The 24585-nt window shown below is 33.6% G+C and overlaps 1 protein-coding gene across 3 annotated transcripts; it reads right to left on the bottom strand.

The window, feature by feature from the left end:
* Positions 1-1308: 1308 nt before the first annotated feature.
* On the bottom strand, positions 1309-24484 carry TYW5 (tRNA-yW synthesizing protein 5). 3 transcript variants are annotated; one of them, XM_079130308.1, is made up of 8 exons: positions 24347-24484; positions 18304-18458; positions 14242-14311; positions 11395-11439; positions 10381-10518; positions 8385-8472; positions 7866-7982; positions 1309-6053 (listed from the first exon to the last, which is right to left on the bottom strand). In XM_079130308.1, the coding sequence occupies exons 1-8, from the start codon at positions 24422-24424 to the stop codon at positions 5797-5799; spliced, it is 948 nt and encodes a 315-aa protein (XP_078986434.1). In that variant the 5' UTR covers positions 24425-24484; the 3' UTR covers positions 1309-5796. The 3 variants fall into 3 exon arrangements, with proteins under 3 accessions (XP_078986434.1, XP_078986435.1, XP_078986436.1); XM_079130309.1 differs by lacking the exon at positions 11395-11439; XM_079130310.1 differs by lacking the exon at positions 24347-24484 and having other exon boundaries at positions 11395-11480; positions 18366-18458.
* Between the last annotated feature and the right edge of the window lie 101 nt (positions 24485-24585).

Raw genomic sequence — 24585 nt, forward strand, 5'->3', positions numbered from 1 at the left:
TGATAATCCTATGAAAAGATATAGGACCCTTAAAAATGAAGGTTAATGATATAGACCTTTGAAAAGATAACTAAAATTTCTATTGTTGGAAATAGTTGATTCTTTGAGTAATGTTTCAAATTAAATTTGGTGACATAACAGCAGTTAGCTACTTTGACACTGAAAACTTGAGTAAAAGCACTTAATTTCTCCTCAGAAAAGCAAAAGCACCCTGATATTTTCCATCATTTTGGAGTAACCTGCCTCTTATGTTTTGTAAACGTGTGGATTCTTTCTTAATGTGCCACGGTGTTTTTTTTTTTTTCTTGAGAGTCAAATATATTTCCAGCTCTCCAATAATGTGCAGTAGCATAAAGCTGATTTTTAAAACTTCACACTTATGCACTGTGGCTTAATTTTTTATTGACAGTTTTTAATTGACTGTTTTGGGTTTCTTAAATCTTGGCCAAAACACAGTTGTTTTTGAAAATTGGTTTAAATTGAATATAATTATATATATATTTGATAAAAATATACTACAGAGTAGATTTCAAATTTTCATTAGTCTTTTGAAAGAGATCAACTAAGGTAAAATAAATAAATAATACTCTATCAGCTTCTCTATTGAAAAGGAAACAGATTCTACAAATCTAAATTAGTGTTTCTCCAGAAGCATGATTTTGTCTGCCAAAAGAAAATAGCTCTCTTTGGCCAAAATGCAAAATTATATTGCTATAAGAAAAGTTACAAGGGAAAGTTTGAAGACACAAATGATTTAATTTTGGCTCAAAAACTGAATTTGCTTAACACTACTACATAATTTGGGTGAAGTTTCCTTCTGCCCGTTTTTCTTGACCTAGATAAATATATTTTGAGAAACCAAGATCTAATGAATTTTAACCAACATTGGAACATGGCTGTGCGATTACAAAAGGTGACCAGTCCCTTTTTTTTTTTTTTAAACAGTTTATTAATAATTAGCTTCTGCAGGTCATGAAATAGCTAAGCAGGGAAGCAACATGCTGCTTTAGGACTGAAAAAAAATAAGATGCAAAAGATGGATATCTTAATGACCCAGAGGACCTAAATTTATTAAACAATATAAGGTAAAAATGTTAATTTCTTGATTTGTTCCCAGAATTACATCTTAATGACTGTAAATACATTCCAAATATTTAGAGATTCATGAGAAAAGAATTCTTAACCAGATGCTTAGAAACAAACACAATTCTATAAACTGTAGTAGAGTAGTATCTAAATTTTTAAAATACCTGCTTTCCAGACCAAAAATTTCCATCACAGAAACAAGTTGAACAGATTCTAACATTAATATTACCTTGCCTTAAAACACCATAATTGGGTGGCTTTTTTCAATTTAATAATTCTTTGTTAAATTCACATATATCTAATATAAAATAGCTTAGTTACTGAATGGACTATGGAGAAAGAAAAGGCTTTTATTTTCACAGGATTAACTAAACTGGAAAGATAGGACTTTTAATAGACAAATTCATTTAAAAAATATGAACTATTTGAATTCAGTTATCCAGTCACATGAATGATTAATTTAATTGTTATATATTGAATGGATATTAAGAATGACTCACTGGTACCTAAAACTGTTACCACATCAAAGTGAGACCATATTGAAAAGTAACAATATTTTCAGAATGAAATATATTCTAGTTTATCCATATACAAATATTTTGTTTGACACTTTAGATTGGTCCTTTTTCCACATTTAGAACTGTTACTGTAAATGTTAGTGTGTCCTCTTGGATTGTGCCTTTGTGATGGAAAAGTCAATTGAGAAAAGTAGTCCTATAAATAATGTGAAAGTTGTTACCACCACAGCATGAATGTATAAGTGTATTAAAATTAATAATCTACATAAGTGTGTTTGGATGTGCTTTATATTGTCAACATTTTTTAAACTTCATATCATTATTTGAATGGAAGCTGTATCTGTCTTGCCAGTTTGGGTTTCTATACATGCTTTCATTAACCTCCATGATTTTTCAAATGAGGAACTTTGAAAATCTTTTCTGTAAAAACAGAACCCTTCTTTTTAAATTACTCCATGAAAATTTGCATTCTACCATTTTTTTCCTGTTGCATTTTCTAGAACATCAAGTCTTCCTTTTCTCTGCTAATCATTTCAGGTATCTGTATTCCTTCTAGCTCCTGAAGAGAGTTGTTTAGAATGTCATATGATCCAGTTTTCATTTCATTCATGCACCAATATCTGGGCATCCACCAAGAGCAAGCAGAGTCTAGGCCATAAGGATATAGTACAAAGTCCCAGTGTGTTACTATGGAAATGTGTAACAGATTAAAGTTGGAATGGTTATAAAGAGAGAAAATATGGAACAAAAAGTAGTAGTTATAAGGTAGTCTGTTTTAAAATCCTTTGAGGGATGAGATGTAAATAGCTTCATCTGTAAGTCACTTTTTTACAAAGGCAGAAAGGCGCAGCTGCTCTTATACCAGTTAGTGGTAGAGATAGGCAGAGTTCCTTATGGAGGTCATTTACTTTCCACTTTAGCGTGTATTTAAGACACCCAAGCATTCATGGCATGTATGCTCGAAACTGGACAGACAACACCAGATGTGTGCCTGACTGCTAATCTGTTGGTTCCTTTAGCACCAGAGGAAGGAAGCATGCAGCACAGTTCCAATTCTATCCAGATATGCCTTTCAACTTCCTGTACTTTTTTTTTAACCTCTTAGATTCATCTTGTATATCTGTTGACAACTTTTTATAGGTGAGAGAAAAACTTTGTTACTACGTTCTTAAGAACTTGGGTTCACACAGCTGTTCCAGAAGGATAAAGGACACAAATTAAGCCTTGTTGACTTTGTTTTGATATTTCATGAAAGATGTTTGAAATTACTGAGTAAGTAGAATTCAAATGTACTCATTTCCAAGAAAAATATTGTTAATGTTCTTGAAAAATTAATAATTACACTTCACACATAATGCTTTCAAAATGTGAAGAATACAACACAGAACTGCCAGTCTTCCCACTAGCTCTTCAGCCTCTTTTCAGAGGCAACCACTAGAACTAGTTTCATGTAAAGTCTTGCAGAGCTAATTCATGCTTATATAAATGTTTACAGACAGCACACCTTATTTTATACAAATGGCAACATATTCTGACACCTTTTGTGTGTAATTACATTGGGAAAATTTCATGCCAGCATGTATACCTTTGCCTCATTCTTTGGCTGCACTGTTCCATTTTTGGTATTATATTTTGCTGTTTGCCTGCTTTGTTTTATTTTGAATCCTTTATATATCAAGCAGTGAAGTGAGAAGGTTTGTTGAGAGAGGAAGGAAATTCCTTTGTGCATCAGGTTCAGCTCCCAAACCAGCCAAAGAAAAGCTATGCAATCCATTCAGAAGTATTTGAGATGTGCTAAACATTGAGAAAGAAGGGAGAATGACTAATACATAGTCACTACTACTGAAATCAATCCTAGCTTCTATCAGCTGTGTTGGTCTGGACAAGCATTTATGCAGTCTGGATTGATTAGTTTCTAAGATTGATTCCTTTCAAGAATAAAAAAAATCCTTGTGAGGTTACCATTCACATATACTGTGTAATACTTTATTCTTTTGGCCTTAACCCAGAAGGCAAAAAAGATTAAAATATCTTAATTTTAAAATGAACAGACCCTAACAAAAATACAACCAGGGAAGTAATTTTAAAACTTCCCAGTAGGTCTATCTTTAGCTTTCCAAATATTGTAATATTGCTACCTCAAACCTCTTAGCAAAAAAGAAATTAAATGGAGTAACACCAGTCATCAACTATTTCTGTCCTTAACTATCTCCTTGTATTTTTTTGTAGCAACTTATGAAGCATGTATTCTTTTTTAAAGATGAGGAAAATAAGCTTCAGAGATTATTTCACTTCATCCAGTTTGTTTCCCCACTAACCAAACTGAAATAAAATGAATATCCTGTGCACTAATTGTAACTGTTTTACTTCTACATTGACACTTTGCACAAATTCTCATTGGTTGAGGAAGGGGAAAAAAAAAAAAAGTTCATTAAAACCTGACTATAAATAAATACTGTGCGAACTAAGGTTTTGTCTTTCTCCTTCCTGAAGTAACAGGAATGATTAAAGAAGTTCCTTGTTTAGGAAGTAACTAAAGATCAAAGTCTAGTAATTAGATTTGGCTAGTATATTAAAACAATTCCTTTTCTGACAGACCTTTGTTCACCTTTGTTGATCTTAGTAAATTCAGTAAGTTTTTCAAAAGATGCTAGGAAAGTCAGAACTTTTCCTTTCTTGATTACTGTGATTTGCATTTTCCATCTGAAACTACTCCAACATAAAATGAGTGAATGGATATCTTCAATAGAGAAAATAAATTAAAATGCACCAAAATGATGTAGTAAGAGATTGCTTTAGATGGGCACATTTGTGTTCAGTAAATATACTTGGTCTTTTTTCAGTGACATTGTAATATAATTGCTAGGTGCAAAACAGAATAGCACCGATAAACGTACAATGGCTCACTGTCTTCAAAGGTGACATTAGGATCTCCCATTCACTTAAAAAAATTTTCCTTAGAAAAAGGATAGGTGAAAATGGATTTAGTGGAGGAAACTTTAAGTAGGTTGAGGTTTAGCCATACATATGAACTAAAACTGATTTATTTTCTATATAAAACAATTGAAAAAAGAGGCTGACTTGACATTGGGTGGCAAGAAAAAGCAGGATCAGATTAAACATTTGTTAAATCACAAAACTAAGAATCCAAATCATTATAGTCCAATGATTCTCAGTCCTGATTATACATCAAAACAGCCTGTAAATTCTATTAGATACCTATACCAAGTCCCAAACAAACTGAATCAAAGTCTAGTCGATAGTTGGGGCCTAGGCATCTATGTGTTCAAAAAACGTGCCTCAAAAGATTCTGATTATGTGCAAATATAGTAGACAACACAGTTGTTTACCATTTTTCCTTTTCTATCAGAACTCTGATTTTAAAAATTACCCATTCTGCCCCATACATACCTCAAAGGCCTCAAAGAGGATTCTATTCCCAGCTCCAGTATACCTGAGTAGCCTAAGGGTTACTGCAAACCCTTTGCTAATGACTTATCTCAGGGATGGACAGGGCTAAGCAACTTTAGAGCAATGAGACCCAGGGATTTGGTAGCAAATTCTGGGAAAGCTTCCTCACGTTAAGACAGGACCACGGGAATCCAGCCAGGTTGTTCTGCTGAATGTAAATGAAGATACACAAGGCCCCAACTACTGGCAATCATCCCATGACCACAAGGGTAGCCAGCCTTAGGATAACTGCCAATGCTGTGGCTAGAGAAAAGGAAGAAAAATCTCCCGAACTTTTGGTGTCATTACCAAAGCAATGGTTTAGGAACACTGAAACCTATCAGACTTTATGTAATGAGATTTAATGCAGTTTCTTATTGCTGAAGTCATTTTAAGTTGGATTTTTAGTTACTTGGGGTTTTTTGTTTATTTGTTGGTGGTATAGATCAAATCCAGGACCCTAAGCATGCTAGGCAAGCGTTACACCACCAAGCTATATCCCTAGCCCAGTCATTTGCATCATATAGCTAAAGAGTGGTCCCAATACAGCATTCTTTTAACAATCTGTATCAAGTGGAAACCATACCAAGACCCACATCATATTTAATCTGTAAATCTGAGATTGATTTATCTTTTCTATTTTAACAAAGACGGAATCTTTAAAAATTTATAACTTATACTTTCCCAATGTCTGAATTATATTTTATTAAAGTGTTAACATGCATCACATTCACTTCATTATTTACTCAAAGTTCTTGCTATAGGCTTTATCTTGAATGTGTAAGACCATTCGCCGTGCATAGAAGTCCCTGTATTCCTCCGGTAATTCAGCCAGTGTTTTTAAGGCTCTGTCTAAAATTTGTGCAGCTCTTGATGCTGCTTTAGGATCTTTGTTTCCATAGGTGTCTGTTTTATCATAGCATTCAGATGGAAGGTGCTTCCAAAAGACATTCACTCCCACTCCAAACTCTTCAGAAATCACATTATGGAACCATAAAGCTGGAGAAAGTTTCAAAAAACAAGTTAAAAATAAAACCTACAGTTAAAAAAAAAAACCCAAAATGTCACTGAAATATCACGAATTGCATATAGCCAATGTAAGAAATAATTCTTGTAACCAGATCCCTTCGTTAGCACACTTCTTACAGAATCATTTTAACTTTTATGAATTGCCAACCAATTTAAAGTGTCAAAACCCTTAGTTAAAAAATCTTAGAAATAGCAATTTTTCCTTTTAACTTGAAGGACATAACAAAGCTATATTGGTTTTGTAGTTCTCTAATTTTGGATTGTGTTTTGTGTTACTTGTTTACACATCCTGAGTCACACAACTACATCAAAAATGTTTATTTTTTGTACACAGAACATTTCCATTATTTGAGGAATATGACCTTTTCTGATTCAGTACAGTATTTTTGCTCTCAGACTTCATGTTCAAACTGTAATTTGGTTTCTAACTTGCTGAAATTTTCATTCATTGTAGCTTCGTTATTTTATATTTCTAATAAAATTATAATGTTACATTTCAGCTCCTTTACAACAATTAGTACATAAAACTACAGCAAATATTTTGATGACAGAGATGATGAGTAAACTACATTATATACCTAATTAATTTTTTATTTTCACTAAAAGTTTGCTTTGTTTTCAATTGAGTCTAAACATTTTCAAAATATAAGTGCTAGAGGAATATTAAAGCAACACCACAATGTAACAAAGATGGAATACTAATCATGTGAAACAATGTGTACTTTTACGAAAGGCTTAGAAAGAAAGGTTTACATTTTCGAAGCAAATTCACTGGAAGAGTGCTTGAGGAAAAATAAAAGATTAAAATAGTTTGATATGCAGTAGTAGTCTTCAGTTTTAATCATAACTTCAACTTTTTTCCAGAATATTTCTTAGTAAGAAAAAGCTAACCATTCTGTTAAATTTAAATCCAAAGATGGGACTTTTGCTTTTGTTTAAAAATGTTTAGTATTTTGAGGCTTTTTTTTTGTTTTTTAAAAAACTGTATGTAGAATAAAAGTGCATATCTCTAAACCAAGTTCTGAAGATACAAAAATCAAAAGTGTAAATACAAATTTTTAAAATGACAATCGATTTTAAGATTAAGTAATGGCTGTTCTCAATGAATATAAGAATAAGAAAGAAATGCATCCAGTTTTTATAGATGATCAATTATATGAAGGACATTGTAAAGCTGTGCAAAACTATTTTCTTTCTTTATATCCTTATTCTCTAAGCTTTCTTCTATTTTTAAAATTATGTGCTTTTTCTTTTCAAACCTTTTTTGTGAAAAATAAGATATAAACATATACTTTCACCTATACCTACACAGGGTCAGGATCATCAATATCATTGCCTCCCACCTCCCCATCTGTCCCACTGAAGGTCTTCAGGGGAATAACAAAGCAAGCTGACATCTCCTATGGCAACAATGCCTTTTTCTGGAATACTTCCTGACCTGAGGGACCTATGCAAGGCTGTTATAACAGGTAATGTTTCTTTTTTTTATAGGTAGAAGGAGTACACTCTAATGATTAAAAGTATAATGTAGTAAATACAGAAACCAGTAACAGTCATTTATTATTAAGTATTATATACAACAAATAATTATATGTTATATACATTGCTTTTGAGAAACAATACTATTAATTTGTAAGAGTTTACCAAGGTATACTTTAAACACACACACACACACACACACACACACACACACTCACACACGGAGAGATAAATAATCACATAAAGTATGAATGATAGTGCAGATTTTATAAACAGCACATTGCTGAGGTCTAGAAATCTTACCGGGAATAAATAATACATCACCAGCTTCAAGGGTGCATTCGTACCTTCGAGCCTTGGAAAAGAGTGGATATTTAGCTAAGTCTGGGTTGTCTATATTCAGCACTTCTGATTTAGTACCTGAAAAGTTCAAAAAAGGGAAAACAAAAGTTGAGCAAAGTTAGCATTTTAAAATAAAGTATTAACAAATACAAATTTGAAAATTAATTCTTTCCTGTTCAATTACTATGAGAATAATGACTATTTTCCTGAAAGCTAAGACAGTTTTCCATGACCCATTCTTTAATTAAGACCACTGATACCCATGTAATTAAGATAATAATCTCAAAAAATCTCATTCTTCAGGCAGACTACTCTTGTATATATTACACATATACAATGGAGCACACAATAAACCATAATTAGCAAGAAGCGCCCCAAAATGTTTTTTCCCCTCTATGTGAATAGTAAGATTTCTCAAAAGAAGTTATTGAATAGACATAAAAAATATAAAATTAAAAAAAAAAAAAAAACCACCCATACCTGATAAATATAAATACTGGGCATCTCGAGGGCTGAATAGTGTAACCCGCTTTTTTCCTGTTACTTGTACTAAGAAGTTATCCATTACCTGAAGACCAATAAGAACTTATTGGTAAGCAGTGTCTAAAATTCGAATGAATAGAACCAATGACTTTTCACATAATTAACTATAAACCTTAATTCTTTTTCATGCATTTACTTATTTTGAGACAGGGTGGTCTTGCTATGTTGCCCTTACCTAGGCTGGCCTCAAATTTGCAATTCTCTCACCTCAGTCTCTGTAGCTGGGATTATATAGGTATGTGCTACTGTACCCAGCCTAAACCCCAACCTTTTAATAAGATTTGACTTATATTACCTAAAACTCATACAGTCATATTTTAATCTAACAACAGAATCCTTGTATTCCACATATAGCTATACCTGTAAAGGTATTTCTGCAGTATTGCCTTAAATTGGGAAGGATTGGCAAATTAGGAAGTCCAGTATTAGGAAACTACTTGCCCTTATCCAACCATTAACTGACTGTGAAAACAGTTAAATTGTACTTGAGGCTCTGCTTGATTAATAACTTCTTATATTTATGTTTCAAGGAATGCTCTAAGACCAACATTAGAGAACAGACTGAAAGCACTTAGAAAAACTAGGTGTTAGGAAAATGGGTACTGTTACAACCACTGCTAACTCTTAATATATGTCCAAAAATAATAGAGTTATAGATATTTTCATTGTTAAATTACTTGCATAGGAATATAATCTGGCAAATTTTCTTAATATATTTTTTCATGGAGCAATCTTAGTGTTTCCTATGTAAGCAAAAATATACCTAATTAGTACTAACTGAAAAATGTTAAAAGGCAGAGCCACAAGATTCTCACCTAAAGAATTAAGATATACATTAAAGCAAGATATATTCATGATTATTCACATTTCATTACTATTGAAGTATTTCTCCTTTTAGCAATAACCCTTTACTTATATAAACCTTAACCACATAATTATAACTAGCATCTCTTAAGAAAAGCTTTATATATTTTATTACAAGTCAAGGTAAAAGGGAAACTACTTAAAATTTTAAAATGTTCTGAAGTTATAGAACTTATAGCTAAAAACGTTATGAGTCACCATATCATTTTTCTCACCATGTCATTCATGTAAAATCTTAAAAAAAAATGTGCTAAGATTTCATGTCTGTCTCATTTAATTATAGATTTACTGACTATGCTAAAATCCTCCTAAGAGGTCTTTAAATGAATTATAAAATGCACATATAAAACTTAACAGTTTGAGAACTTTTTGAAAAATTATTTTATCTTTGGAAATCTCTAAGGTATTACTTCAGCTTCTTGTTTCTCCACTTCCTGACACCAAACCATGCACCATACTAGTATTTTCATATTTAAAAAAAAAATGCATATATACAGGTATGTATATTTAAGCAAATAAAATTATAACACCATAGTCTAAATAATTAAGATAAAAAAATCTAAACATCTTCCTACTTTACCAATATAGCAGACATTTTATGTTCCTAAAGAGATAAAAATCCTAAGATCTTCAGATACCCCCAAATTCTTACAATTAGAAATAGTTCTCCATAAACTCCTGCCCTTCTCCTGAATAATATAACTATATGGCAAGAGTCACACATATCAATTACACACCTGCCCCCCAAACTGATTGATCTAGTGGCCATCCTTTATACACTAAAAAATAAAAACAAAAAAAACCCTAACCACCTCATGAAACTTATATATATGAGGATGAATCAAGAATAAGAGCTCAGAGAAATAAAATGTGAAAAACCCAGACTTTGCCATTAGCTAAATAATTTACTCCCCTATCACTGCCTTATAAAGTGCTTATTCAAAACTCAATGTTTCAGCAAATTACACCAAAAAGATCTTTAGGATAGCTCATAAAGTTGAAACTATGAATGTTAAATCTATAAATGCTATATTTCTGTCGATTTAGATTTTTCACATAGTTAGCATACATCATAGTGGGTCCAAAGCTGTAATCTGGGTGAACTAATTCGAAAAACACTGGAAAAGAACTGTTCCTCTTTGAAGAATTCTGGAAACTTAATATCTCCTTCTAATAAAGGAAACTGCTTTCTGATATCTGCAACATCCTGTATCAACAGAAACGTAAAAACAAAATATTAGATAAAAATTAATATCTGGAAAGAATTGTAAAACAATATTGCAATGCATAGTTTATCTAAGGCTGCCAATGAGACTACACAATATTAAGCAAGAAAAGGGCAAAAGTTTGCTCAGTGTTTTAAATACTATGATGCGAACATATGACAACATATTACCTTACAAATGGAGAAATAAGACAGTGTAATAAGACTGCGGATTCAACAGTATCACACTGTTAAGCTCTATATACTTCATTAATAGAAAGGTTCTTTCTACTTTAAGCATGATTTATACAACTGTCATATACTCTACTGTAGCTCTAAACATTTGACTCTGAATATACATCAAAGCTTACATAATGAATTATTCAGGATGTCTATAATTATTTTGGGTTAGTATTTCATTAGCTGACTGGCCATGTGTAAAATATTCAATAGAAGGGATTTCTTATTGTATAGAAATTAGATGACTTTAAACACTAAGATTCTATACTCCTACCTAAGAACTAAGTAATCAACTTTTAACAATCTTATTTAGGGGCACAAATCATTGAGAAAAGAGATAAGTTATATGTCAATCAATAACTATAAAAATTACACTGACAATTAAAACACATACAACCACTTAGGCTTTAAGCAACTGTTTTAAATCCACAGTTTTTTTTTGTTCCCCTAAACTGGGAATTCAACCCAGAGGTCCTTTACCATTAAGCTACATCCCTAGTTCCTTTTAGTTTTTAAGACAGGGTCTCATTAAGTTGCCCACGCTGTTCTTGAACTTGCAATCCTCCTGCCTACGTCTCCCAAGTCACTGGGATTACAGGTGTATGCCACTGCACCCAGCCTTAAATCCACATTTCTTACCTTTCTAGGGTCTTCTCCAAGTGACCGTAAGTAGTATTTCTCATCCTTAAACATTGCAAAGAAAAATAACAGTATTCGTTTAAAAACTTTAGGAAGTAAAGAAGGAAGGAAATAAGTCTTAAAAACTGACCCAGTGAAGTATTTTTCTAAAAAGTTCAATTACCTTACCCTTTCTACTAATGCTCTCTGGTGGCCATATGAAGAAATGTCTTCATATATGTGGCTTATAATGATGAATGGATCCACAAAATAGTTAAAATAAATTCTAAAGGCAACATTTACAACACCATACCTAAAACCACAATGATTTAGACTTTATATTCCAAATTATTTAGATTTTTAACAATCTCTTATTAATAAAAGGGCCCTACTTGTGTAGGGCACATGATTTCAAAATATTAAGCACCAACAACAAACTTCTTAATGTTTAAATATAAAATAAGAGATAAGAAAAATACTTTTTGCTTTTAATAAATTTTTAAAACTTGGAACAGTGCTAAGCCTATCTCTGACAACAGAAATTCTAAAGCCAAATCCTTAAGAGTTAGCTCATGTATGATATAGAAGTATATCCTTTCATACTAGTAAACTCAAATGGATCCTTTTAAAAATTATCTTTTACATTTCACTAAGTAGGTAAATAGGGAACTGTCTGAAATATAAAATATTCACTGTAGGGCTAGGGGGTATAACTTGATGGTAGAGCATTTGCCTAGCATTGTGTAAAGCCCTGGATTTGATTACCAGCACCACAAAAAAAGAAAATGACAAAAACAACCAAAACAACCCATTCACTGTTACCTGCCTTTTCCATGAGAATTAGAGAACTGAAATATATCAGTTTAAGGGCAAACCAAATCAAGAATTCTGCCTCTTTGAAACCAGTATGAACCAGTATGACCATTATAACAAACTTCAAAATATATTTTATTTACATTAAAACATGATAAATCTATGATCATAAATTTAACTGAATTCTTGGATTCACTATTTTCATATTTTTAGTGCCATATCAGATAGGTTCTGTAAGTTTGTTATTGGCTAAACAGATTTCAAAGAAAGTTCTTCAAAATTCTAAGGATCTCCTAACAGTCTAATGTTTCAGGACTTAAAAAATAAATTCACGTAGCTGAGACGCACTGCTCCGACTCAAGAAAGGACTCATTACTTAATTATCAGAACTGTGATATACTTAGGACTGCTAGCTGTTAACTTCCCCAGGTGTACTTTAGTATCTAAACCAAGGTTACACTTTTCCTAGGGCAGCCCTAACCAATCACTGAGTAAGACAGTGAAAGACCTAGGCATTGCCAATAAGGCAGGACTACTCTGATAAGCAGTACTGGACAGCTTCCCCTATCCAAGCCTGCTTCCTCTCCTTCCCTTTTACAGACATTACTATCTACCTAATGCACTCTTAATTCCATCTCAGTCTCAGCTTTCCATAGGACTGAACTGACAGTCTAAATTCATCTTATTTACAGACTTTCCATAATTTTTAGACTTAATCTTCATCATGTTTCTATACCTTACTTCACATTTCATGGCTATTGAAATCTGTGTTCTCATTACCCTTAGGGAAGTGCCAAAGAGCAACAAATACACATGTTCAAAGCATGACTGTAAAAGACAGTTCTCAGGTATAGCTAATGGAATCAGGTTTAAGACATGCTGGGCACAACACAGATTCACAGACCACCAGAGTTTGCAGGGATTTCAGTGGCAATCTAGCATAACCACTGCCTGATGAGAGAACTGTGAAAACACAACACCTGTTAAACCAAACTGCCCAGCCCAGCTGTAGACAGCAATTTCTGATTCAAAGCTTAAAAAGCAGCTTATTTTTGCAATGTGCTTTGAGATAACACAGTGAATTTAAAAAAACTGTAGAAATATTGTGGTTCAATGCCTTATCTCAAGGTATTTAAACTGAACTATTTAAAACTGGACTATTATGAAAATAGAAATTCTTCTGATTTAATCTTAAACAAATATTGTATCAAGTATACACAAAAGAAACCATATTGATAATAATAAAAATTGTAGAAACAGCTTAACAGTAAGATATGAAAATAAAGTTCTTCATTAGCATGTGAATTGGCATATTAGATCCAAGCATTTTCAAAGGAAGTATAATATAAAGCTGCTCCCCCGCCCTTTACGCTGCAGTCATTTCCCTGCCTCCCAACTTCTGGTCAGTCTGTGAACATCCTAGCTAGTTACTGGTTCATCAGTCAGCTTGCAAGTATCCTTCTCCGTTATTGGTCCCCTGTTAACCCATAGTATTCGACTGCTTAAGGATACCTTCCCTGCTGTTTTCACTCTCTCTCTTCTCTCTTTCATGCTCTCTCCTCCATTTCACTCTCTCTCTTTTCCTCTCACTTTCTCTTACCCTGCAGGGAGACACTCTGTTTGCTTAATAAACTCTCTTATGTGAGTTCCTGTGTCCAGAGTGGTTTCTGAGTTCTTACAGGAAGTAATATTAGTATCTTAATATCTTACATATAATGAATAGTATCTGTGTATCAGATATATAGTAAGTACTTTACAGATTTTACTTAGTTAATTCTCATAAAACCCTTATGAAATGGATATTGTTTTTATCTCCATTTTATAGATGAGTGTATTTGAGCACAGAAAAATAATATGGCCAAGGTTTGAGAGCTGATAAATAGCGGTGCTAGAGTCTGGGTCAACTCTTAAGAACAATTATCAGAGAAGGCTATAGTTCCTGTATATCTAATGATCTTTCATAAGAATCATTTAGCATATGAATTCCTTCTAATAAAACAAACTAGAATATGAATACATACTAATGTTGTCTAAAAAAATCTTAAAAACAATTACCTCTGAAATAAAGAATTCTTTGTGCTTTTCTTCAGCTGCCCTCTGGACCAACTTGTCAAAAGGTAAAGTTCTGAAATACATACAAAAGAATCCTCAGTCTTCATGAAAGATCAACTAGTAATATAATCACTATAGGCTTGCAGCAGGTAGATATGACATTTTACAATATCCATAGTTTTTATTATGACCTATTAAGTGGAATTCTAAATTTTAAAAATTCATTTTAGTAGTATGCTTGTTTGAAGCTATCTAAAATTATGGAATTAAGGATTTTAAAATTTATATTACAGATGGATTCTTATAGGTCAGTATCCTTCTAAGTTATTGGTAGAAAAATGCTTCTATGGTATCTGATTACTTTTGGAAATATACGACGAACTTTTAGGCTTCAATAGCTACCTATTCTCAAGTGTCATGGGGAAGTAAATTAATTGAGTGAGGAACGGGACAAACTACTAGTGCTTCTTTGGAAGAGACAGTAGGCAAATGGTCCAGTGAAGATAACCCCAATATTCCTGGCTTTTGGCATCATCAAAGAACACAGAAGCTAGTAATACTGCTCTAACCCTCCTGCACCCTCTGTCATTTTAAGGCTTCTGAGGAATAGCTCAAAAATTCCACTGAACTTACCAACTTCTACTTCAAAATTTCTGCTCTAAAGCCTATTTTCTTCCACCTGGGAGAATAGGGCTGGACATTGAAAGTAAAATTTGTTTCCTTTACAACATACTCTTGACCCTAAAGAGCTATCTTTTCTCCAGGTTCTATCTTATCCCTTCAAATTTCTAGAATCAAAAGTCTTGATCAGTACATGAAGATAACCATATCAGTAACAAGACAATGATGTCCTCAAGTCTGTCTTTGAGTCTGCCTCCAAACCTCTGATTAAGACTTATAATATTTTCAGTTTTATTACCAAATATCTTCCCAAATGATATTTGTACTATGAGAAATAGGCCTTGGACTGGCTTACTTTCTCCTGGTACTATATTCGTAGAAACAAACTGGGTAAACATGAAATGTCAGCCAACATTGTTTATGGTGAAGTGACCCCTGAATGGTGAACTATGTCTGCCCATGAAGGATCATGAGTTGACTAAAAATACTTGGTAGGAAGCAGAGAATGGGACTTTCCTATATGCAATTTAACTCATAACTGAGTTACATCCCTTAGAGGAATCTAAAAGCTAAGTTCATGGGTTATTTCACACTACTGGTTTCTGGGGAATATGTTGTGTACCTAAGCTAGGGTATTTCAGTACCACTTCCATAGTTTTGTTCTCTTGCAACTAAGTTGTCACTTGGTGAGCCAAAACATGGCACTTGGATTAATATGAAGACTCTTACTGATACTATCCTGCTAAAGTACTACTTCTTGTGTTCTTCTTAAAAAAAGTGTATCTGATGCCAGGTTATGGACTGATGGATACTGTGAGTGCGAACGTCAATCTGAACTAGAGGCTACCGCTGCTATGTAGCATGAGCATTGCAGAAAAGAGGAGTCCGCCATCTGCTCAGACTAATTCACAAGGTATCACAAGGTTCTACCGTAAAATTTTGGGTCAATTACATCAATAAATTTACTTGGTATTCTCATATTAAATATTTTCTATTTCAGGGCTTTACTATTTAATGCATGTTCCAAACAGAAGGCCATCTACTATTGTTATGGAAAGCATGCAAAATTATGGCACTGGAAAGAGACAAGTGGCAATTGGAGATGTAGAAGAGGAAGGTTTATTCAGCAATGCTGCAGGCTCAGTGGAATCCTCTCCAAAAGCTGAGCCTCACTCCATATCTTTTATACAGTACAGACCTCACGGTTTCAAGACTTTCTCATGCAAGTAAGTAACCTTGATTTCTCTCTTTCTTCAGGCAGCTCTGGTTCCTGACATAGCTGCTGAGCAAAGGATGATTGATTACACAGGCTGAACTAGCAGGCTGCAGTTATTAACAGAGATAAAAAGAAATATCTTAGGAAGGAGTTGCTGCTTTGCTATTAAAGGACCATTTTTCTGGACAAGTACACAGACCAGTAAGAAAGGCAATATCAAAGAGGGGTTATTATGGATGCCATGGAGTCAGGTAAATTTGAGTACACATCCTGGGTTCTATCATTTTGAACTGCATGATCTTTGATAAGTGTCTTAATATTTTTAAACCTTCATATTTTCATTTATAAAATCATTATAAACAATCTCTACCTCACAGATTTTTTTTGTAGTTTAAATGAGAAATAAAATGTAGAATGTTTGGCACAGTACCTGAGTGTTCAGTGAAGGACAGATGTTAGGGTTAGTAATAATGATAAAACATATACCCTTCAGCAGCATGCAAGTAGTCATCAACATTTTTAAAAGAAGCAAAAAAAAAAAAAAAAAACAAACCTTCACCCATTTTGGAAAGGCTGCTCTATAAAATAAGGATCAGGATTGATAAAAGTATAAAAAATAATAAAAGCAAGACAAAAGAATTACATGATGCCCCAGGTAGAGCAGAAAAGCAAAGCTTCTAAGATTTAGACTCTTTTTTTTTCAATTAAATCTATGACCAGAAGATATCAATATCAGTTCACCATAGTATCCTGACCCAAGAAGAAAAATGTAAAAGTTAATACTTGTTAATTCATCCATCTTCAGATGTTTGATGAACAAGAGGAGCGATCTCAAACTGAAGTGATTTTAATAATATGTGTATCTGTAAAATTTTGTATTTTCTAGTGTCTCTTAGGCCTAAATAACTCTCTTCTTTCCTATTGCCTGGAAAATGCTAAAAAGAATTAAACCTTTTTTTTTTTCCTTGCACTAAATAATCTTGCAATTTTTTAGCAGCTCTAATGAAAGGGCTTGAGGAAGCTGGGATAGAAACTATTATATAATATATGTGCTTCAAAAACAAGTTTGAAAAGACATGACAAAACATCAAAGCAATTCAAGATGAGTTTTCAATACCCAATTATTACAGCATTAGACTCTAGAAAATGAACATCATTAATTGCAGGCTGAAAAATATTCATCATTCCAGTACTTTCTTGATCTAATAAAAAGTGAAAAGTTCCTAAACTTGGAAAACCTTATAGCAATTAAATTCAATTCATGGTCTATTGAAAACCAAAACTATAATGGTGACCATTCAAATGGTCAAAAATTTAGAAAAGTTTTGGCAGTTGTAACATGAGCTTGGAAAACTTTAATGAGAAAGGAATAGCACTGGACATGAGAAACTCTGTTTAACTCATCTCTACACTGAAATCTTTTGTGAACCACATGGTTTTTCGATAGATTTGCTGGGAAGTGCATGTGCTCAGTATTTGAAAGTTGTTGGTTTTTAACAACATTTTTTAATGAATTTCAGGGAAATAAACAACACATGAAATCTGCAAAATAACAACACTTAAAGCTTTCAAGTTTAGATATTCAGCAGCTTATGATTATCTATTTACTTTCTTTGGGGATAATACTAGAGACTGAACCTGGGGCCTTGTGCATGGTAGCAAGCACTTTACCACTGAGCCTAATCCTCAGCTCTATTTACTTTTAAGAGATTCCATAGCATAAAATGCCTACTATAAAAGAAATTAAAGTATTGAAGGTTAGAAAACTATGGTTTTTTGAAAAAGTTAAACAAATTGATGGAAGATTATATCAAACATAGCTTGCTCTATATTTTTGTAGAGGGCAGAAAAAGAAACCAAGAGCCTTTTAGAAAATTTCCTACACTAGTTAAGTTTACTAATGTGGTAGGATAAATTGATTAATGGAGCAATGAATGACCATAGCACACCCACTTTAGATGTAATCTAATTTTAGTTGTAGAAATTCTCTCTTTTATAACTTCCAAAAAGTATTGGGTATATGCCCTATTAAAGAAATAGTCTTTGGAAATGTCTTGGTGTAATTATATAAACTCTGAATTCTTGTCTACTAAAAGCTACTCTTTTAAAGTCAGTAAGCTATTCCATGATTACATCAGACTAGTCAAAAATTGTATAATGATGTAAAAATATTTTTAAAGTTCAAAAAAAGTTATTTGTTCCCCAGAATAAACTTCAGAAGAAAATACCTATATACAAAATTCTTACTAATGAAGTCCATCTGTTCAACTGTAGCAACATGAATCTTTACTTCTTTTGTCCCTCCAACTTGGCTTAGGTAATCCACTGTCCATTTGCTCGTACATGTTCCTAGGTCAATTCCTTCCAACACAAGAGGTTTTCTCTGTAAGTAATGAAAAATGCAACAAAAAAAATGTGAAAACCAACAATATATCAGGAGCTACATTTGTTAACAGAGGGATAAGCTTTGATTCTTGATCTCCAGATACTCAAACTCAAACTTCTCACAGTTCATGCTATTGCTAAAATATGAAGAGGGTCCATGAATTATATCTGGAAAAAAAGTTAAGATTAGGAAAACAAAACAGTAGCACCATCAATAGAAAAGAAGAGAAATTTAAATATTACATAAAGTATTTTCATGCTATTTATGAAAAAATATAAATTATTAAAATTTGTACTTTATAGTCAAATATTTTTATACTTTTTATTTTGATACAATTTCACTCTGTGTTTTTAGAGAGGGACATATTATTTAACCTAATTTGATTTTTTCTGAACCATTCCAAGGTTAAACTGCTGGCAACATAAGCCTTTCTCTCTAAAAACTCAAGTGTATTTCCTGTGAACAAAGACACTCTTAAAAAACCATGGCGTAATGATCAAAATTATATTTCATACTGATATGATACTATTATCTCACCCACAGTCCATATTTAGATTTCATTAATTGTCCCAATAATTTCATGTAGAGTTATTTCTTTTCCTGGCCCAGAATTCAGCCTGAGATGCCATATTACATTCAGTTGCCATGTCTTTTAATCTGGAACAGTTCTTTGGCCTTTGTCTTTCATGACCTTGACATTTTTGAAGTGCATAGACTATTTGTTAAATATCCTTTGTTTTGGGTTTATCTGAAGTTCCTCCATGACTAGATTCAGATTATGCATTTTGGGGAAGGAATGTACCACAGAAGGAATGTTGTGGCTCTCCCTGGGTACCTCATCAGGTGGCACCTGATATCTTGCCCAATATTTGTGATGTTAACTTCAACAGGTAAATCTTGCCTAAATCAAGTACTGTAAGGATGAGTGCAAAAAACAGTGATTTTTAAGAAACTCTATCATTTCTTCTACAGTTGTAAGTTGACATACTAATGTCAAAAATGACCTCTAACTTTTCCATTTAGCTTATTCTCTGGGTAATCTATTGTCATTTTGAAACTCAAATTATTCTAAATTTGGTCAGTAGAGCCCATTTAAGCTGGTCTTATGACTTTTTAACCTGAATAGTTTCTTACTTTGTGGCAAAAGTACATAATCCAGCATCCTTTTATACATTTTTTAGCCCAGCACTACACTCATCTCTTTAAGTAGTTCTGGTTTCTTTCAAGTGGGGAATGTTTACCCCATTTTGTACCATCATCCCAAATGTGGAACATCTATAAAAATTTAAATATAGTATATAATATGTAATATTAAATTAATACTAATTAATATTATTTAATATAATAACATACATAAGTTGTAGATTGATTTTCAACCTACTTTAACACACTTGTATTAACTTCATCAAAATATTCACAGAATTAAAAACTTGGGACTCAGTGGATTATGGCACATCATTATTTCTGCCTTCTCATTGGACAGAGCTAAGAAATACATAAGCATCTGAGTATATCCCCCAAAACACACAAACACATATGCATATACATATATTTATCTCCCTCCATATATGTACTATATTTATACATACATACATACCTAATGCACATATGTATGAATCATGTATGAATCAGCCTTATTTCAAGGTTAATTCTAGTCTAATTATTGTGGTTCTATTTTCTTTTTTGGGGTGTCAGGGATTGAACTCAGGGGCACTTGACAACTAAGTCACATCCCTAGCCCTATTTTGTATTTCATTCAGAGGCAGGGTCTTGCTGAGTTACTCAGCACCTTACTTTTGCTGAGGCTGGCTTTAAACTCACGATCCTCCTGCCTCAGCCTACAGAGCCACTGGGATTATATATAGGTATGTGCCACCTCGCCCGGCTTGTTTATATATTTATAACTCTCTTCTCCAACAATGAGAAACTTAATTCCTATCATTCTCAATGTTTAATCATTTGCAAAACTCCAGAACTTACAGAAAGTTCTTTCAGAATTACATGGTCATACCGCTGTTTAAAAAAAAAAAAAAAAAAGTCTACACTTCTTATCATTACACTGAGAACATATTACCTAAGTACTGTGTTAAAAAAGTAACTTAGATTACTTCTTCCCCCTTCCTTAGGTAGATTCATTTCTTAATTTTTTATTTCTACTTTAAGGTTTTGCTTTTAAAAAAAAAATCTTATCCTTATTGGTTTTATTATTTCTTTGGAATGTAAAACATTGACATGATTTCCCAAAGTCAAAACTACACATAAAGGTCAGTCTCCCCATCCACATTTTTCTACCTCACACTCATCCTCCAGAGATAATCATCATTAATTTCTTAGCTATCATTTCTGTATTTTTTTTTACAAAGTGTTAATATACATTAGCTTATTTCACCTCTCCCTTTAAAAAAAAAAAAAAACATAGTTTACTATACATTTTCTTTTGTAACTTGGTTAAGAATTTTTAAAATATACCCTGTGAAATGATGTCAGTTCAGACATCTCCATTCTTTTTACAGCTTAGTATATCACAGTGTAACTGGGCCATAATTTATCTAGTCACTCTTCTGTGCATATGCATGTAGGTTATTTTCACTAATCTGCAAGTACAACAACACTATGTAGATATTTTTATACTTTTGGAAGAATATCTTCAGAATAGAATCGTAATGAGAAAACTGCTAGGTCATAAAGTAAACACATGTAGTTTTGTTGGATATGCCGTAAGTTTAGTCATTTGGTAATAAAGTATGACAGCAGTTTCTCCACAGCAACACTAAGAGGCATTGTCAAAGCTTTTTAATTTTTGCCAATGTGATTAATAAGTGGTATCTCAGTATAGCTTTATTTTCTCGAGTAAAGTGAGACATCCTTTTACATGTTTAAAGGCCATTTTCAAGATTTTTTTTTTCCCAATTGATTGCTCATTTTCCTATCAAGTTTTTCGCCTTCTCCCCCCTATTTTAAAAGTTCTTTATAAGAACTAAAAAAACTTAAAAACTTAACACCCCCCCAAAATAACCCAATCTATAAATGCGCAAAGGAACTGAACAGACACTTCATAGAAGAACTATGATCAGTCAACAAATATATGAAAAAATGCTCAATATCACTATCAATTAGAGAAGTGCAAATTAAAACTACACTGAGATTTCATCTTGCTCCAGTCAGAATGGTAATTATCAAGAATACAAGTAACAATAAATGTTGGTGAGGATGTGGGGAAAAGGAGAGGGGCAGAGGTTCACCAGATTGGACAGGTAGAGTTGGGGGGAGGAAATGGGAAAGACAGCATAATGAATCAGACGTAACTTTCTTATGTTCATATATGAATACATGACCAGTGTAATTCTACATCACGTATAACCACAAAAATGGGAAGTTATACTCTATGTACGTACAATATGTCAAAATATATTCCACTGTCATGTATAACTAAAAAGGACAAATTAAAAAGAGAAAATTTAAAAAATAAAGTTAATATATACAATATTTATTTTACACCCTTTATGTGAGCTATGTGTTGCAAATATTTCCTCCTAGTTTGTATGCCTTTCAACTTTGCTTCTAGCGTTTTTCATATAAATTCTTTCTAGTCAAATGTTAATATTTTATTATACTTAAATTTTGAGTTATTGTTATAAAGGCTGCCTAGACACCTGGGTTATAAAAGAATTTATCCATATTTTCTTCTATTACTTATGCAGTTTCATATCTTCAGTCTTTTGATCCACCTGTAGTTTTTTTTTTTTTTTTTAAATGATACTAGGGATTGAACCCAGGGGTGCTTATCAACTGATCCACATCCTCAGCTCTTTTTTCAAACTTTTAATTAAAAATATTTTATTTAGAGATAGGGTCTCCACTGAGTTGCTTAGTCTTACCAAATTGCTGAGGCTGTCTTTGAATTCACAATCCTCCTGCCTCAGCCTCCAGAGCCATTGAGATTACAGAGTGCAGCACTGTGCCTGGCTCACCTGTAGTTTATTCTTGCATATGGTGGGATATACCTAATTTTATCATTTTGTTTTCTTTTCCTTTTTTTTGGTACTGGGGAATAATGAGCTCAGGGGTGCTTTACCAGTGAGCTACATTCCCAAACCTTTTTTAAAATTTTCTTTTGAGACAGGAGCTAAGTTGTTGAGGTTGACCTTGAACTTGCAATACTTCTGCCTCAGTCTCTGGAGTTACCGAGATTACAGGTCTGGACCATGATGCCCAGATAATTTTTATCATTTTCTAAATGACTTTTCCTTTACCTTAGCAACATCAGAGCAATGAAACTACTCTCTGTATAATACTACAATGATGGGTATGTGTCATAAATTTGTCTAAACCCATAGAATATATACCAAGTTAACCCTTAACTATGGAGTTTGGGTGAAAATGTGTAACAACGTACCACTCTGGTGGGAATAGGAAGCATATGAGAAATCTCTATCTTCTGCTCAATTCTAAAATGAAATTAAAACTTCTTTAAGAAATAAAGTCTATTTAAAAGTCACCTTTTGCCCCAATGATTTTTGAAATGCTGTGCTCATTATATACGAAATATTTCTGAACATATACAGAAAGTACAATATTGAGTTTTCTGGACTTATTTTATTCTTCTGGTCTGTCTATTCATGCACCTGTTACCGTACACAATTATAGTTGCATATTAAAAAATCTGATAGGGCTATATTCAATCATCTTTTTCGTGTTTTAGGAAAAACGTTCTTCTTTTCCAATTTTGTTATTAATTTTTAGTTTTACTGCACTATAACCAGAGAGGGTTCTTTGTAACTTTCTACTATGGAACTTAATGTTTCTTTTGTGACATATTATATCTTGTCTAGAAGGAGTAAATTACAAAATACCTTTTTGCTATGCATCTTACAAAGCACTTCCACAGACATCATTCGATCTTCACAATGCCCTGTAGGCATCCTATGACTAATACGGAGAAAAGGGACTAGAGGAGAACAGGAACAATCCGTCTACCCCTAGACTCCAAAATAAATTAAGTGTTGAATGAATATCTCCTGTGAGTTGCTAACTACCAAAACAAAAACAACAAAAAATCCCAAATCAAAAAACCCTTCAACCTTGACCTATGATTCTCAGAACTGTAGTTTTGTGACCACCCTAACAGATGTAAATATCAAGAAAATTTGCTAGATTTTTGTTGTTATTGTTTTGTACTTTAAACAGATTTTTTGTAACGTTGCGGATTTTTTTTTTTTTTTTTTAAACCTGCCGGGCTCCTTAATTTTGTGTTTCTGAAGCCTAGACTCCATACAAAATACTTCAGGCCAAAATATTATTTTCGCCTTAATATTTCCTGCGTTTTCTTTTAAGGAATTAAGGGATTCCAACGTCTGGAATACAAACCAGGTTAGTTAAAATTCAAGACCAGTGGAAGTTTTTCTGGGAATTTCCATTGTTTCTCCTGGTGTCGCACTGGAGTGAAAAGTTGCACCTCCAAATCTATCAACTTGGAGTAGACTGACAGATGCTACTAGCACCAACACGGGAGCGGCGATTTCTGCCCTAAACTTTAGAAAGCCCGGCAGAAGATGGGCACGCAAGGCCACTGTAATGGTAGACTTCTCAACAGAGCTCTGTATGAAGTTGCGTTTCGCAGCAAGTAAAGAAGTTAGGCAAAATGATTCTCGCACCCAGGAGTCGGCGCGCCCGGCAGAAACGTGGAGCTGGTTGCTTTCTCCGATACGAACCAGTCGACCTGCCCAAACGCCCTCTCCTTTGTCGGAGGGGCCGACCTGTCATCGCTGCAGCAGGTCGCCTTTTCCCTACACCCGGAACCACAAGAAACCAGTTCGGAGCCGTCGGAATGGTACGGACGGGTCTCTCCTGGTTTCCTGAGGCTGAGCCCCGCACGAGGGCCTCACCTGTGGGTAGAGGTGCTGCATGAACTGCTCCCGCGAAACACCCTCGAGCCGAGGTACCTGGAGGCGCTGCCCCGTCATGGTTACTCACGCTATGCTTCTTCAAAGGCCTCGGAACTTCGGCTCCAAAGCGTTCGTCAGCGTGTGATCCGCTCGGAAACACGACTCGGAGAGAAAAGGTCCGCGAATTCGGCGGACTCCAGAGGACAGCTAGTTCTGAACGCCCGGCGGGGAACCCAAGG

Source organism: Sciurus vulgaris (genome assembly GCF_902686455.1).
Source record: "Sciurus vulgaris genome assembly, chromosome: 3".
NCBI lineage: Eukaryota > Metazoa > Chordata > Mammalia > Rodentia > Sciuridae > Sciurus > Sciurus vulgaris.